Source organism: Elephas maximus, chromosome 23 (assembly GCF_024166365.1).
Source record: "Elephas maximus indicus isolate mEleMax1 chromosome 23, mEleMax1 primary haplotype, whole genome shotgun sequence".
Classification (NCBI taxonomy): Eukaryota; Metazoa; Chordata; class Mammalia; order Proboscidea; family Elephantidae; genus Elephas; species Elephas maximus.
Genome location: NC_064841.1, coordinates 75547392 through 75563432, shown reverse-complemented (window position 1 = coordinate 75563432; position 16041 = coordinate 75547392). Strand labels below are relative to the sequence as shown.

The following is a 16041-nucleotide window of genomic DNA, read 5'->3' as shown; positions in this document are numbered from 1 at the left end:
TGGTAAAGAGGGTAGGGTGACCAGGCATGTCTGTGATCACACCTCAGGAATGTTACAACTGTCTGGAAACAAGCCAGATCTGGCAGACTCTGTCCTTGCCTGTCTCTGTCCTTTATCACCAGATAGTGAAAACTTGCCAACACTGACATGCAGGACACAGAAGACTCCCCCTTGTTAGAAATCTAACAGTTTGTTGACCCTGGGGAAGTCATTTCATCCCCTGGGCCCATTAGGAGGGATTAGGTTCAGTGGTTCCCAACCTGTGTGGTCGTTAGAATCTCCCCATAAATCTTAACAAATACCAAGGCCAAGCTCCTGCCCAAGGCACCCCACTGCTCTAACATCCTTCTTAGCTCTGTGACTGTTTAAAAACTTGCCCAAGATCCTTGCCATTTTAGGTTTTGCTAAGACTGAAGAAGAGTCCCTGGGTGGTGCAAATGTTTATGTTTGACTACTAACATAAAGGGTGGTGGTTTCAACACACCCAGTGGCACCACAGTTGTGTTAAAGATGATCGCCAAGAAAACCCCTATGGAGCACAGTTCTACCCTGGAACGCATGGGGTTGCCATGGGTTGGAATCAGCAAGAAGGCAATGGGTTTGGTTTTGAAGGCTAAAGAAGATAAGTGCCAGAAAGTTGCTTTGGCTTAGACTTAATTTTTTTTTTCTTTTTGAGTCACATTGTAGACACTAACATTTTGGGCTGAAATTATGCATTTTATAAATGACCACGAAGGCGTGTGGAAGCTGGGGAGGAAGAATCTGGGGTGTCTGTAGGTGATGAGCAGATCGTGGGGGAAGTGGGCCCACAGAAGTTGACTTCTTCTGTCTCCACTAGTGAAGGGCTGGCCATCAGCTCCTGCTTCACCTGCTGGTTTTCTTTTTTTTAAGTATATGAACTTCATAAAGATAGTTTGTGACTTAGCACTTTCATTACTGAAATTTCAATCAAGAGTACTCCATTCGAATGTAAATCTCCTTCATCTGGGGCAGAAGGGCTTACACGCTCATCTACATTTTTGTGTATAAACCAAAGAGAACAAAAATACTGTTACCCCACGACCTGGACTGGATGGAGTCTAGTTAGTTTATGACGCATTGTACTTGCTCAGCCCATGTGAAATTAAAAGGGATTTGTGTGTTCTCCGACTGAGCAGCTGCCTGCACTGTGGACGTAGGAAGCCTCTTTCAGGGCGTTTTGTACTGTCCACAGCGTGTGAAGAAAGCAGCCAGGCAGAGGCCCTGGGTCTTTGCAGTGTTTGGGAGCTATTAGCTTTAAATGGCCTATAGTTACCCCAAGGAAAAAAAAAACAAAACAATTCTACTTCTGTTCTCCTTCTATCCAATTATAACAAGTTTATTCATTTTATTCCGAGAGCCATTTGCCATTGTTTTTGTGCATTCATCAGTTGTTTATTTGCTGTTTGAAGTTGCAATTGTTCGTGATGTCATTCATGAATATAATTTTGAATGAGGAGAAGGCCGAGATGGCAAATATGCCAAGAGCCACCCTGGCTGTGGCTCCATAAATTACCCGGGCAGGCAGAGTGGGAGGAGTAGTTTCCTTGGCATCCGAGGGCTGCCTGGTCTTAAGAAGTGTTTATAGTTCAGAGCACAGCATGTGATTACATGTATGCATCATTTAAAGGTGCATGCAGAGAGCAAAGGAAACCCAACTTCAAAATACTTCTCGTATCAGTGGCATACACATCTTTACATGTAAAAGTACATGCACGTATCTGTTTCCCTTGTACTATTTATTTGTATATTTTCTATCTAAAATCTCCTTTGATGGTTTCATAATGACCCAATGAGGAATTTAGTTCGGTCAGGAGAGAGGTAATTGGTGGGTCTGAGATTACATAGCTGGTAAGTAGTGGTTCCTGGGTGCAAACCCCGGGATCCTGACCCTGGTGTGGCCAGTGTGTTTTCCACACCTACATCATGTTTAGGCACCAGAGTGGCATGTGGTTTCAAGGCATGGGGATGCCTTCAAGGAGTCTCTCTTGTGCTCCTGGTGAACAGCAGCGTGGCTTTGCGATGACTAATTGATGGAATTTATGCTCCTGTCTGTGACTAGGGCAAAGAGAGCCTGCACTTCAGTGACTAAGTAGGGTTTGCTGCCTTAAACTTTATTAGAGTGTCTTAATAGTTACCTCTAACCATCTACACACTTGCCACCCCTTCCCTCCCCCCACAGCAAGGGGCAGAGCTGAAATCCTATATTATGTAAATGTTACAGGCTGAAAGAATATTGACCTACAGTGTTTCAGCAGCTCTGCTCAGGCCGTTGTGTCATGTGTGCCCAATACAAATGCATTATTTAGAAGAGCACTGGCCAGAGGTCTCTGGGCATCATGCCCTAGCCCTGGTGGGTGAGACCATTTTTCCTTTGGGGGGGGCGGGTGTGTGTGGTTTTTTATTTATTATTTTCTTTTCTACCATGGGAGATGAAACATTGCACTAGATGGTAATTTTTAATACATTTCCAAATCACTGCATCATTATTTAATGTGAAAGCCAGAGTATATTTAAGAATCCCAAAGACAGACCTGTTTAACCACATTCGTGAGAATGTTTCCTATTTAGTGTAATTATATAAAGGATGTGAGTTCTTAAATATATATATATAAAGGATTTGAGTTCTATTTGGCATAAATTCAGACTTCCAGAAAATGCTTATTTCGGTGTGAATTAAAAAAAAATAAATGAAGTATAAAACTTAGAAACAAACAAATACCAAGTAGCAACTCAAATAAGTATTTGAAGGAAAGAAAGGGTCGCTTGAAAAGATATATAACAGCAGAACATTTGAGATGGGTATATTTTCAGTTAATATTTATTGCACATTTCCTCCATTTCATAGGAAAAATAGAGTATTTAAGTTTTAGAACTTCAGATATAAACAGTATAAATATTTTTATAGTATACATAAATCTATTTTACATCTGTATGAAATTATAAAAGTAATTTGAATGGGACAGTAATGTATTAAATAAATCCGAGAAAAGGATTACATTGTTCATACAATATTTGCAATTTTAGTACAAGATACATCACTTGGCCCAAACACTTATTGTTTGGTATGGTAGAAGCATAATGCTTATACCCAAAACAAACAGACAAAAAAACCAAACCCAGTGCTGTCGAGTCGATTCTGACTCATAGCAACCCTATAGGACAGAGTAGAACTGCCCCGTAGAGTTTCAAGGAGCGTCTGGCGGATTTGAACTGCCGACCTTTTGGTTAGCAGTTGAGCTTTTAACCACTGGGCCAGCAGGGCTCCTTGCTAGTATAGGTTATATTTAATAACAATCATATTTACTCAGTACTTTGGTGTCATGCAGGAAAAACCAAGTAGAAGAGCAATATACAAACAAAAAAAAAGAGCAATAATAAAAAAAATTTTTTTTTTTTTTTTTTTTTGTAAATTAGGTCCAAAAGTGTGCTGGCTTCATAAATGATTTTATGACTTGCTTCCTCATTTTCGATAGGGTCTGTAATAGGATAGCATGGTTTTCAGGAGATAGTATTGCGTTTCCAAAGTACATAAGCTTGCAGCTAATTTGCAAAGGGGCTATCCATTAGCCTCTAAGTTTAACACATAAATGGGTATTTATGGTGTTATTTTGATAGATTTGCCCTTCATTCCCCTCATTATCTTCCTTAGTAAATGTTGCCATGTATGTGTGTTTCTTAGAAGAAGGACTGGCAACCTTCTTCTGTAAAGGGCTAGATACTAAATATTTTAGCTTAGTGGGTCTTAAGGTATCTGACATAACCACTCAGAAATGCCATTGTAGTGGCAAGGCAGCCTGATTTAAATGAGTGAGCGTGGCTCTGTTCCTGTAAACCTTTATTTACAGAAACAGACCGCAGACCAGATTTAGCCAGTGGACTGTATTTCTAAACATGAGGAGCCCTGGTGGCTCAGTGGTTAAGAGCTATGGCTACTAACCAAAAGGTCAGCAGGTCAGATCTACCAGTTGGCCCTTGGAAACCCTATGGGGCAGTTGTACTCTGTCCTTTAGGGTCACCATGAGTCAGAATTGATTCAGTGACAAAGGGTTTGGTTGTGTTTTTGTTTTGTTTTGTTTTTAAGAACATGTGAGCACCTCATGTGAGATGAAAAGGTTTTCTTCTGGGTCTCAGTTTTAGAGTTTCATTATCATTTAGAAGATATTATTTAGTCCATTTTTTTTTTTTTTGAGCCAATAAGTAGGGAGTACTTCGATATTAAAATAAAAGCCTTAGTTTTTGCCTACGAGAAAGGGCATAAGTTGCACATGGGTTTTTTTAATCTCAGTCAAATCAACAAACCTTTATTAAGGACCTAACAAAGCAAGAAAGTCATGGTCTCTTTCTCAAGAAGTTTGTTGTCTAGCAAGGGGAACAGATGCGTAAAGCATAAATAGGTGATCTGTGTAATATTTAATGCCTGTCAAGGACAGTTTTATAAAAAAGATCATGGGGGAGTGTAAAATTTTAAACTCCGGGGCCACAAGTGAAGGTTTCAGATATCCTCTGGCTCCTCCCCCAACCCCACCCATCTTTTGCCAGTGGATGGCCCACTGTGGAGCCTGAAGACAGTTGTCTGGGAGAACCAGAGGTCTCAGCCTTTCCGCTGAGTGGCTGTGAGATTTTAGGCAAGTCCTTTATGCTCCTTCATCTCTTCTTTAAGTAGACAAGTTCTAACATTTCATAATGTAAGAGAAAGCGTCCGTCAGCAGTTCACAGGGCATTTGTGCCCGTCAGGTGCCTATGCTGGACACAAATAGTAGTATTTCTCATATGATGGCTTTTGGACGATGGCGCTTCAGAGGTGGCTGAAAATCGTTGCCACAGAAGAGTACCTTATATGATGCACCTGTTAAGGCTTTTTAATAACAAATACAGAAAAGAAATGACTATTTCAGTATTACATTGTCAAATCTACCGAGGCTATACACTGTAAAATTGGTATGGGTTCTCGTGTATGAAATTTTGAATACGTAGGTAAAATACGAAGGACAGTATTTGACAGTTGAAGAGACATCATCTGCTGCCAGGTTTTGGGTGATTAAGACAAAGTTTTATGTGAAGGATTAAGCAGGAGCTACAGAAGGAAAGATGCCTTTTATTAATGCCAGCCTTACATGAAAACTGGATTGTCTCACCTTGTTTTGTGTTGTGTCATTAACATCAAGTTACAACTTGATGTTAGGAAATTTCTTTAATAACAGGCAGTCAAAATGGAATGATTTTAATTGTCAGTGGAATTGATGAGCTCATATGAAAGAAAGTTCTGGATCTTTCACAAGTAGGGTTCATAAAGTAATTTATTTCCCCCCATTTGCCATGGGAAACTTGGTCTTCCATATTTTCCTTTGAAGTGGACTTTTTTTTTTTTTTTTTTCAATTTAGAAGAAAAGTTCAAGTAGCCGTTTTTCTTAGAATCTCTGGCTCGTTTGTTATCACATCCCACCTTACTTTTTTTTTTTTTTTGGCATATTCTTAGACTGTTTTGCCTTTAAGTAAAGTAAGGATATATTGAATTATCAGGCTTTTTTCTAGGAATTTCTCATGTAACTGAATGGTATATTTTCCCTTATAATTCTATGTTTAACATAAAAAGCCTAAATTGGGCCCTCAGGTGTACCTAAAGAACATGTGTGGACTGATCAGTGGGTTTATTTCCTTTTTAACCCTAGTTGCTAATAGAAATACATGTTTTAATTTTTTGAAATATAAAGGATTTGTATAATATGTAAGAAAAATATTAAAAAAATGATATTTTTTAAGCATATCAATGTTTGTAACACTCCAAATTCAGATATAGCTGAAAACTGTAAGACATTTTTACCTGCTGAATGCATTTCCACTCCATCTGTTCCAGGCCTGTGGAGCACTGTTACCCCTTCAGCTATGATGCCAACCTCTGCACAGAGCCCAGTAGAGAATCCTGGTCTTCTTGGGCAGAGTTGCCAGGACCGAGGTGTATATTCTGGGCTTTGATCACTGAGATACGATCCTGAAGTCAGACATGTTCAAGTCCAAAATTTCATGAGAAATCATAACCAAAAACTAGTAGGAAGTCAGAATATACGTAGATTTCAAATGCTGGCTTGCTTTTATTTGCCCGAGCAATTTCACCTGATTGATTCTTTCAACAGTCTAGACTTTATGTGAACTGTATTTTTTTTAATGCAATTGTTGTAATGTGGCACCCAGCTCAGTGGTGTTTCAACATATTGGTGTTTTGAAGTTAATCCGGTACATTGCAAGGTTCACCTTACTGCTTTTCTAATACCGGAGTTTTTCAACCATTTCTTTGCTTTCTTTTTCCTTTTCCGTCTTTCTTTTCTTTCTTTCTCTCTCCTGTCTTTCTCTTTTTTTTAAGTAGAGCAGATTGAAGTTGAGACTTGTAGTAATAACACTCATACTCTTTTGCATTCCGATTGCTCTTTTAAGTGGAAGACCTTAAGAAGGGGAGAAATTATCGCAGATCAGCCGGCTTATGGGGGCGGTATCCCACATGCGAGGATCATTTGTCATATGTGACAGCAGACACAAAAGATGGGGACCACTGGCCTATGTGATCCATCATATGGAGGAACTTTCATCTACTTGCTACAAGTTTGTTTTAATCAAGTAACTGCATAAATGCTTCTTTTAATGGGTTCCTTTAAAAAAGCAGTGTCCAGCTGACATGGTAGTACAATGTGTGATTATGTGACAAGTTCAGTGTCTCTAAGTTTTAAATTTTTCTCATATACATTCCCTCCAGGAGTAGAATTGGTATATGTTGTTCTGTGATTGCATTCATGAGCAATGCATGATTCTTGCTGTATTTCTTTTTTGTGTTTTGCTGTTACACCTGAGTTCAAAGAATGTCTCCCATCTTAAAGAATATTCAGAGTGACCATAAAATTGATATTTTGTTCTTTGCTTCTAAGACGGTTACCATAGAACAAAAAAAAACCCAAATCTGTTGCCATCAGGTCAATTCCAACTCATAGCGACCCTATATGACAGAGTAGAACTGCCCCATAGAGTTTCCAAGGAGCAGCTGGTGAATTCGAACTGCCCATCTTTTGGTTTGCAGCTCTAGCTGTGCCCCTGTGCCACCAGGGTTCCATAGTTGACGTAGATAATGAAATAAATGTATTTTGTTGGAGTTTGATCATTAGAGGTTGAGAATGTCAGGTGAGTAGGATTAGAAGACTTTTTCCCCCTTAGGCTGGATGAACCAGGCTAATTTTCAGAGGGGAGGATAACTTACCTGACTTTAAAATTCAATAAAGAGGCAAAAATGCTTTCCCATTCCTGGGTTCAAGTCTACAATAGTACTTTACAGCCCCTGCCTTGTCTCTGCTGCTTTCTGAAGATAGGGAGGTGACGTTGACGGGTGAGTGTTTGTCAGGCGGGTGGTGGTGCCACCCTTCAATGGTGGTCTTCAACCAGGGGCACGAAGTCTTGGTTTTTGATGTCTAAATGCTGTGCCTGAACTACAGAAAAGCTGCTTGACCTACTGCCGTGTGTTAATCATTCTAGTTCAGGCATATTTCCTGTATAGCTCACAAGTCAACTCTCTTTAGGCTGGCTCCCTCTTTCTTTGCACATGCTAGAGGGTTTACAACTGGCTCACACTTGAAGAGGGTGTGTTAAATACCACTTCAGATGGACAGCTTGTGTCTCAGGCCTTCTCTCTCAAACAAATGAAGAAAGAATTGTATTTAGGTTTTTAAAATGGATTCCTCTTTTTCTGTCTGCACTTGTAGTGAGTTATTTGTTTCATAATTCTCCATTTTGTTAGAATCCTTTTGGTCTGACTCAGCGAGTCTGTAGTCCATGTGATCAGTCCATGTGATCATCTGTTTCCGGAGCCTTTTCTCTTGCTTCCCTTCTTTTCCCGCTCAATGAGGATTGTTTCTGATGGTTTACTCTGTTTACGTTTGGCGTGAGTACTTCTGAGCATCTGTCTGTATCAGCTGCAGCCGCATAGGGGAGAATCTGTAGGGCGTGCCCGTGGTAAACTGATAGGGTTTTAAGTGATAGTCTGCCTAGCAGCACGAGAGTAGAATTATAGAGGCCATAATGAGTCCTGGGGGTCGAAGCTCTCTCCCCTTAGCTGTGATAGGAAGCATCCTTAGAAACCAGTTGTTTTCTGACTTAATAGGAGACTAGTTATGTATCCACGTTGTATTGCTCTAGTGAACATTTGCAAGCTCAAAAATGTGTTTGCATCACTGCTCATTTCATATCCAAACTTCTGTCTCTGAGCTGGTGGCCATTGCCTTTCCAGTCTCTCTAGCCTGGTCCTTCCTGAGCGCTTCCCATGGGCTGTTAACAGATTCATCTTCCTGTAATAATATCACTTTTCCTCCTTCCCCAGAGTCGTCAGTAGTTCTCCCTGGCCTGTGTATAAGATCATGTTCCTGCCCATTGTTCCCTTATGTGCCTTTTCATGGCGGGCCTGGGGTCCACTCTGCCCAAGGTCTCCCCTTAGGGAATTGTGTTTGCTTTCAGTCCTGGCGTCACAGATAAAAACTTTATTGCCAGACAGTCCTCATTTCTGTTGCTGTCTTTGGAATAGTTTCTCCCTTTTCTAGTAACCACATGCTAGCAATCCTCCAAAATTCAGGTCACATCCCGCCCCGGTTTGCAGAGTGCTGTTCATGTCTGAAGTACTCCTGTTCCTTACTCCCCTGACAATTAGAATAACTATCATGTGATCTTCGTTCTGGTGGGCGCTCTCTCTCATGCATCTTTGTAGCCCATGGGCCTAGATGAGTCTCTGCATCAGGATAGAATTTATATATATGTATATGTATTTTTTTTTTATATATGTAGTCAAAAGGTCATTGAATGAGTGATTGTTTTGTCTTTTGCCAGCTCATTTCTTTCCTGATGCTAATGGTTAAAAATTGAGGTTTTGACAGTTGCGTTGTACTTTAAAAAATAAGATTACACCTTCAGCTTAATTAGAGCTCATGAAAATCTCATGAAAACAGTTGTATTGCAGTATTCTTAAAAACTGAGCATGAACTTGACTGGCCCAGGAATTTGCAAATGTAGACAGAAAGTCACATTTCCAGTAATAAATAACACCCCCCCCCCCATTTAAGTGACCGTGTTTTGATATTTGGGAAATTTAAGAACTTAGCTGTAATAGGTCTAGAGTTATCACGAGATAATTTAGCAACATTCAGCTAATTGTTAATGTAAAAATAAAGCAAGTTTCGATTAGAAATCTTGCTGCGAGTGGATCCAGAAGGTCTTTGTTATTTACTCAGAGGTGGCTGTGGAATTCACCTCACAACTCAGGGTCTGAGTTGTAAAATGCAAACTCATTTGAGGGTGAAATAGAAGTCCAGTTGAGTTTTAGCAAATGCCTGCTTTTTAAAGGATGCAAACTAACTAGGTTCTCAGTGCCGCCTCCCGGGACAGAAAATCACAGCAATAATAAATGAGTAGCTGGAGACCAGATCTCTACTTAGGAGAAAATTTTGAGCCCAGTCTTCCAACTGTTAAATTACGTATGCAAAACATTGTTTACCTGTTAAATTTTTAAAGGACTTAAGGCTTTTTTAAATGATAAGGTAAAATAGCACTGCCTCAAAATTTAATATTGTAGGGAACTTTTTTTTTTTTTTTCTTTTGGGAAACCCTGGTGGCATAGTGGTTAAGTGCTATGGCTGCTGACTCGGTGGCACAGGGTTTTGGGTTTTTTAGGGAACTTTTAAAGTGAGATATTAAAAGATATGCTGTTTACCTTGCGCTTTGACAGACATTGTGTAACATTTCGTATTTTTGGCTATACGATGCAACACCTCAAGTTTATAACAAAGAACACTAATCTAGAGAGCAGAACCTGGGGGTCGTTTTCAGACACTTTCAGCTTTAGGATACACTAAAAATGCTAGTCTTGCTGGGATCAGCCTGCTGAACTTGATATGAATAGAAAAGAATTAGATTCACAAAAAAAGTACAACAGGGAATGTGGCAAGAGATTAGCTGAATGATTTTAGAGAAGTGTTTAGAAATGAAGTTTATGTAATTACAACTGCAAAAGTAGAACATGTACTTCTTTAACATAAGAAAGGACCAGCGGTGTTTGTGTGTGACCGAATAGCAATGATTCTGGATGATGGAAATTAACAAGGTGATACATAGTGAAAGAGCCACGAAGCTTTAAAAAACAAAAAAAGTAATATGCTATTAAATGTCAGTGTTCCAATCTGGTCTGTCCCTGAAAGTAGGAATATATCAAGTAAAAAAAAAAATGCCTAAAATGTTGGAAATTGAGACAAGATTAAAGAAGTTTGATCCTCCGGCCTGGAAGGGAGGAAGCAATTAGACCTGGTTACACTTTGTACCACTGCTGAGCTCAGAGCAAGAGTAAATTACTTAACCGGAACATAGGAAGGTTGGGTAGATAAAAAGAAACCTCTCGTGGTGAGGGGTTATGTCACAGTAAAGGTGTGTCACTAAAGGAGCTTTTTGAAACCTTTGGTCATTTTCGGGAATAGGATAGATGATCCAGTTGGAAGAGCTTTCTGGGAGCCGAAGTATGGACTTAGTACTTCTTCCACTTTCTTAATATACTAAACATCTCTATAATAAGGGTAGTTTACCAAGCACTTAACACATACTGTTTCTCACCTTTCACCACTGTGAGGAAGGCGGTAGTTTTTATTTACCCTGCAGTATGCGTGAAGACACGAGATCCAGGGTGTTCAACGGATCGTTCCCATGTCACTCAGCTACTAAATTAAGGGGGAGAAATCATTCCCCTGTATCTTGTTCAACGGAGTGATTCACAGAAACACACGGAAATGTTTTTGTTAAACGGAAAATACAAACCTCACTGTGTAGACCTCGCAACTCACTGTAACCCTAATGGTTCTACTTCCAGTAAAACTGAACAGGCATTTACCCATTGAACTTGTTTCTGGAAGATGGAATGAGTAAATGTTGGCTTCTCCGAGTTGATCATTTTATGAAGATGACATGGAATTTCAAGGAGGCAGGTTCAGGAGGGCCTTTTCTGTAACTCTAAAGATTGCTCTGTTCTTGTGAGGACCACTCCTGACTTTCTTCCTTCCTTTTTCAGAGTGAAGAACTGTCTGGCTTTATCACCCTGACCTCACACATCTGAAACGTTAAAAGAAGACGCTCAACCTTCTTTTTTTTTTTTTTTTTCCAAATATGAAGCTGCTTACAGTTTACTGTTGGATTTGAGCAGTTACTCAGTTTAGAAACACTTATGGGATGGTGTTAGACCAGGAATCGACCCAAGGAAAGAATACCTGCCTCACTCACTGGTTCCCCGTATTTGGCATCCATTGTTGTGCTGCTGTTTTTGTGTTCCGTTGTGTTTTGTTCTGTTTTTTTAAACTAAGTTAGCTGAAGAAGTTACTCTCAAGAAAGTTGGATGTTTTCATTGGCCTTCTTAAAGTGTGTGGCCAGTGGCGTAATTTCTTTTTACTTTCATTTTGGCAGAGCAAATTTATCCCTCAGCATGCTAGGAGATTCTACGAATACCCATTCGAGTGGTAAAATCTGGTACTTACTGGCATACACTCAAAACTACCACAGTCCTACCTCAGTTCAAGATAAAGCCGGATTTGCGTGGTTGGGGGTACAGTAGGACTTCCCGTATGTCTGTTCAGAACGTGTTTGCAGTGTGGTCATCGGCCTTATTGAACTGGTTCCAGTAGACAGCTGCTTGTTGGACTTCAGTCCAGGTACCTGCAGTGTTTACTCACAGACAGAACCCAGTGTGGGACTGACATTTCTAAACCGAAATGAGATTTGGAATCAGACTTGGAAGATGGAATAATAAATAGTAATTATTACATGTAACTGAAGCAGCCTACTTTTGAAAATCATCGACTGTATTGGGTTGTGGGGGTGGGGAGGGGAGGGATTTGGGAAAGGGGCGAGTATCTCTTTTTACCTTTAACAGACTTGTTTAATCTCTCTGTAGATGTTTATGTAGGTACTTCAAATTGCAAAAGCCTTTTATCCTACTCACAAGCTCAAATTTCTCTGCTATCCTTAATCTTGAGCTTGCATTTCTTTAACCAAAAATCCATGTAGGCATGCTAGCAATTCAAGGGTGGTCACAGGTTTGTCAGACTAAGAAACATATTTATTCTCTTTAATATAATGCTGTCATGCCAGCCAACAAGGCTGCCCTGAACAAAAAAAGAAGAAGAAGAAACTGATAATAAAAATTTAAAAAAAAGAAGAGGCATTCCAGCCCCTGGTAGTATTCATGAGAAAAGAAGACGAAGAAGAAAAACAATCTTTCAGCACATGTCACTTGTCAAAAAAGCCCTGACAAGACCACCCTTGTTTTACGTTTTCAGTATTCTGAAAATACCAGTGTTGTGGTGATTATCGCACGTGTCACCTAGAACTGCTGAAATAGACTAGCAGAATGTTCTGTCAACTTCCTGCTCCCCTGAGACATCTGATTGGACGATTGTAGATGTTTTCCTCCCATGGGTGCATCGCCAGTGCCTGTCTTCTCTGATGGTCATGTATGTGTCACACTAATTCATTGGAGACTTTTTTTTTTTTTTTAAAAAAAAAAGATCCATACTATGGAGAAAAATATATATAAATATATAGATATATATCACTATAGAATAATGCATTAATAAAATGAGGTGTTTAGAGGAAGACCAAAAAAAAAAAAAAAGTCTTAAAAATATATTTAACGGCAATGCAAAAGTCTTCCTGCTTAACATGCTGAACTTTTGGCACGGAGGATTGTATTACAAGACAAAGCTGAATGTAAAGTCATCCCCCTGGACATTTTTAAGTTTTTTATTTTCTGAAATTATACATCACAGCAGTGCATAGGCCATACGATGGTAGTTTGAAGGTCAACTTCGGTGTATAATATACTTTATGAAAATGTATAAAATGTCCTAAAGTTTTTTTATCTAGTTTTGGGACTAGGAACGGATGGGTGGTATTTGCTATGTAACTCCCCCAGGTACAATAGGGTGAATATGGACCCTGCTGAATAGAGTATATCCATTCATATTTAAGTAGCCCCTATACTTAGAGTAGGTTTGCCACTATACGAATGCTCCATGTTCATAGTGCAACTTAAGCAAAATAAAAAGTTGATAATATACTAAATTTTCCTCTATCCTGTACATTTCAAAAAAAAAAAGGCATATGCAATATTTACATTTTTAATTTAGTTTACAGAATGGAACCAAAATGTATAAATGTTACGTTTGCTAAAACTTCACAATGTATATTGGGTCTTTGTACATTTTGCCTGACTTACCTTAAATTTAAAATATTTTTTGCTATATAAACTTTAACAGTTATTACACAGTGTTTCCTTTTTGGGTACGTATTGTTTCTGGATATCAAGATGTTAAATATATTTCTTGCTATTGTGATATGACAAGAGACTTAACTTATCTTGCTCTGTCTTCCAATGTACACGCTGTGTATAAGGATAAATGTGACGTTGCTGGAGACAAGAATAAATGGAACTAGAGTAGTGCATTGTATTTAGTCTGTATTGATCATGGATGTTCTCTCCTTAATAGCCATATGCAATAAAATAAAAGACATTATTTATGAAATAAAGCTTTGAGGGTATTTTTCTGTGTGGATCCTAAGTTTAGTATAAAGCTGCTTCAGAGTCCTAAAATTTGATACCTTTCAGTTTTGAAATTTTTCTTCTAGAAACTAGAAAATATTTTTAAAAGCCACAAAAATTATGAACATTAAATATTAAGGAAGACTTTCTTTACAAAACATGCTGGATGCTATTCTAAGTGCTTTACAAATACTAACTTCTATACAGATTATATCTACCTTAAAAACAAAAATGAAACAGTTGCCATCAAGTCAGTTTCTGCTTACGGTGACTCCACGTGTGTCAGAGTAGAACTGTGCTCGAAAGGGTATTCAATAGCTGACTTTTTTTGGAAGTAGATTGCCAGACCTTTTTCTAGGTACCTCTTCATGCATTTGAACTTCCAGCCTTTTGGTTAGCAGCTGATTGTTTTACCTGTTTGCAACACCCAAGGGCTCCATAACAACCTTATTTTGTTAGGTGCTGTGGAGTCGATCTCTGCTTATAGCAACTCCATGGGACAGACAGGGTTTTCTAGGCTGGAATCCTTATGGGAGCAGATTACATCCACAGAGCATCTGGGTGGGGTTTGAACCACAAACCTTTTGGTTAGCAGCCAAGTACTTAACCATTATGCGACCAGTGCTCCTTTTAACAACCTTGTGTGTTGTTGAGTCAAGTCCAGTTCAGTGACCCTATATGACAGAGTAGAACTGGCACTGGACTCCTTAAACAACCTTGCATGGTAGGATTTACCATGCCCATTTTATAGATGAGAAGACTGAGGCGCGAAGAGGTTTAGTAAATTGAGAGCATATAGTGCATGAGGAGTACAACCAGCAGTCAAACCCAGTAGTTCAGTCCAGAGTCCATGTGCTCATCCACTCTGCTATGCTACCTCTCAGAAACATACTCATAAAGACCTACTGGGAGCCTGGGTGGTACTGTGGTTATGAGCTTGGCTGCTAACCAAAAAGTCTGCAGTTCAAATCCACCAGCTGCTTCTTGGAAACCCTATTGGGGCAGTTGTACACTGTCCTATAGGGTCACGATGAGTCAGAATTAACTCGATGTCAATGAGTTTTTTTAATCCATACATTAAGAATACATAGAAGTAGAGGAGGTGGGCCAAGATGGCAGAGTAGTCAGACACTTCCAGTGGTCCCTCTTAAAGACTCAAACAAGTGAATCAATTATATATGACAGTCTAGGAGCCCTGAACATAAAAGGCAAAGTCAAGGAATCAAACTGAGCGGCGGGGGGAGGAAGAGACAGTTCAGGAGCAGTGAGGAGTTGGCAGACCTGACCTGTCAGGAACCAGCCCCCCAAAGGCCAAATCCACTGGCCCGAGCGTGGTGAGGCAAGTTGTGGCATTCAGGTTGCGTTTTCCACATTGGGAGAGACTAAGGGGTGAAGAGTTTACTTATGCCTCCAGAGTCAGCAAAAAGCGGACCTCTTGGCAAAAGATAAGTACTTGCGTTTTAGTCTACCACGTGAACCAAAAAACACTCCTTTGGAAAAAACTCTCCCATTTAACTGACTGCACCCCACTACACCAGATCCGGATCCAGCTTCAGGGATAGCCAATTTCCCTGGGCTGGAAGTAGGACCTGTTGCGCAGCCTGAACCATCCTCCCAGCCTTGAGAAGGAACAAATTAACAAATTGGGAAAAAATAGCCTGCCAGCTCCCCTAAGCTGGGACCTCAGGGCAGAAACAGCTCTTTGCCTGAGCACAGGCATAAGCGGTCCATGGACTTTGAATGCCTTTGACCCCTACATAGATCTGTGTGGGCCCATTTCAACAGCATAGGCCCTCATTAGCTCAGTACAACAGGGAATACACCTGAAGTCTTAACTTCAGCTATTTCAGCTACATGGTGGAGAGGCAGGTTTGTGAAGCTTCACACCGCTCTGCCTATTGAGCAGGATCCTCACTTACCCACATCAGGGGCCCGAGGACTGGTTGCTTCACCCATGCCACCTAGTCACCCTCAACAGGGATCCAAGGATAAATGGTACCTCCCAGTCCTTACAGCCAACAGCATTGGGTGCCCATAGTTTGGCTGCAAAACCCACCCACCTAGGTGTTCTAGGGAACAGAGATACGCTTTCTTCACAGATACTCAGGTGGTTGTCAGTCCCTGCCTTCCTCAGCCCATGACCCCCTACTGTAGCCAGATACCTGTGCCTGCACCAACCACCCCTGCTTGTCTAAGACTGTAGGTGAGAGCCTGCAGCACACACTTGGTGACTGACTACCTGGACACCTGAGCTGAATCCATACAAGAAAAGTAAACGGACTCCTGGGCTCATATACCAAGTAACAGCTCTAATCAACCTGGTGACAGGATGTTAGAGCTTCAAAGGCACCAATAATCAAAGTAGCTCACTTGAGCAGCTTATTTGGACATATCAAAACAACAAATCAAGAAGCTAGGACACA

General features: G+C 40.2%; 1 protein-coding gene across 2 annotated transcripts in view; it reads left to right on the top strand.

Moving 5' to 3' along the window:
* Nucleotides 1–11184, top strand: part of IRS2 (insulin receptor substrate 2) — a 30747-nt gene extending 19563 nt beyond the window's left edge. For both annotated transcript variants that reach the window (XM_049867514.1, XM_049867513.1), the window contains one exon: nucleotides 11096–11184. In XM_049867514.1, coding sequence (XP_049723471.1) covers nucleotides 11096–11100 — 5 coding nt within the window. In that variant the 3' untranslated portion in view covers nucleotides 11101–11184. The remainder of the gene's footprint in view (nucleotides 1–11095) is intronic.
* The last annotated feature ends 4857 nt before the right edge of the window (nucleotides 11185–16041 follow it).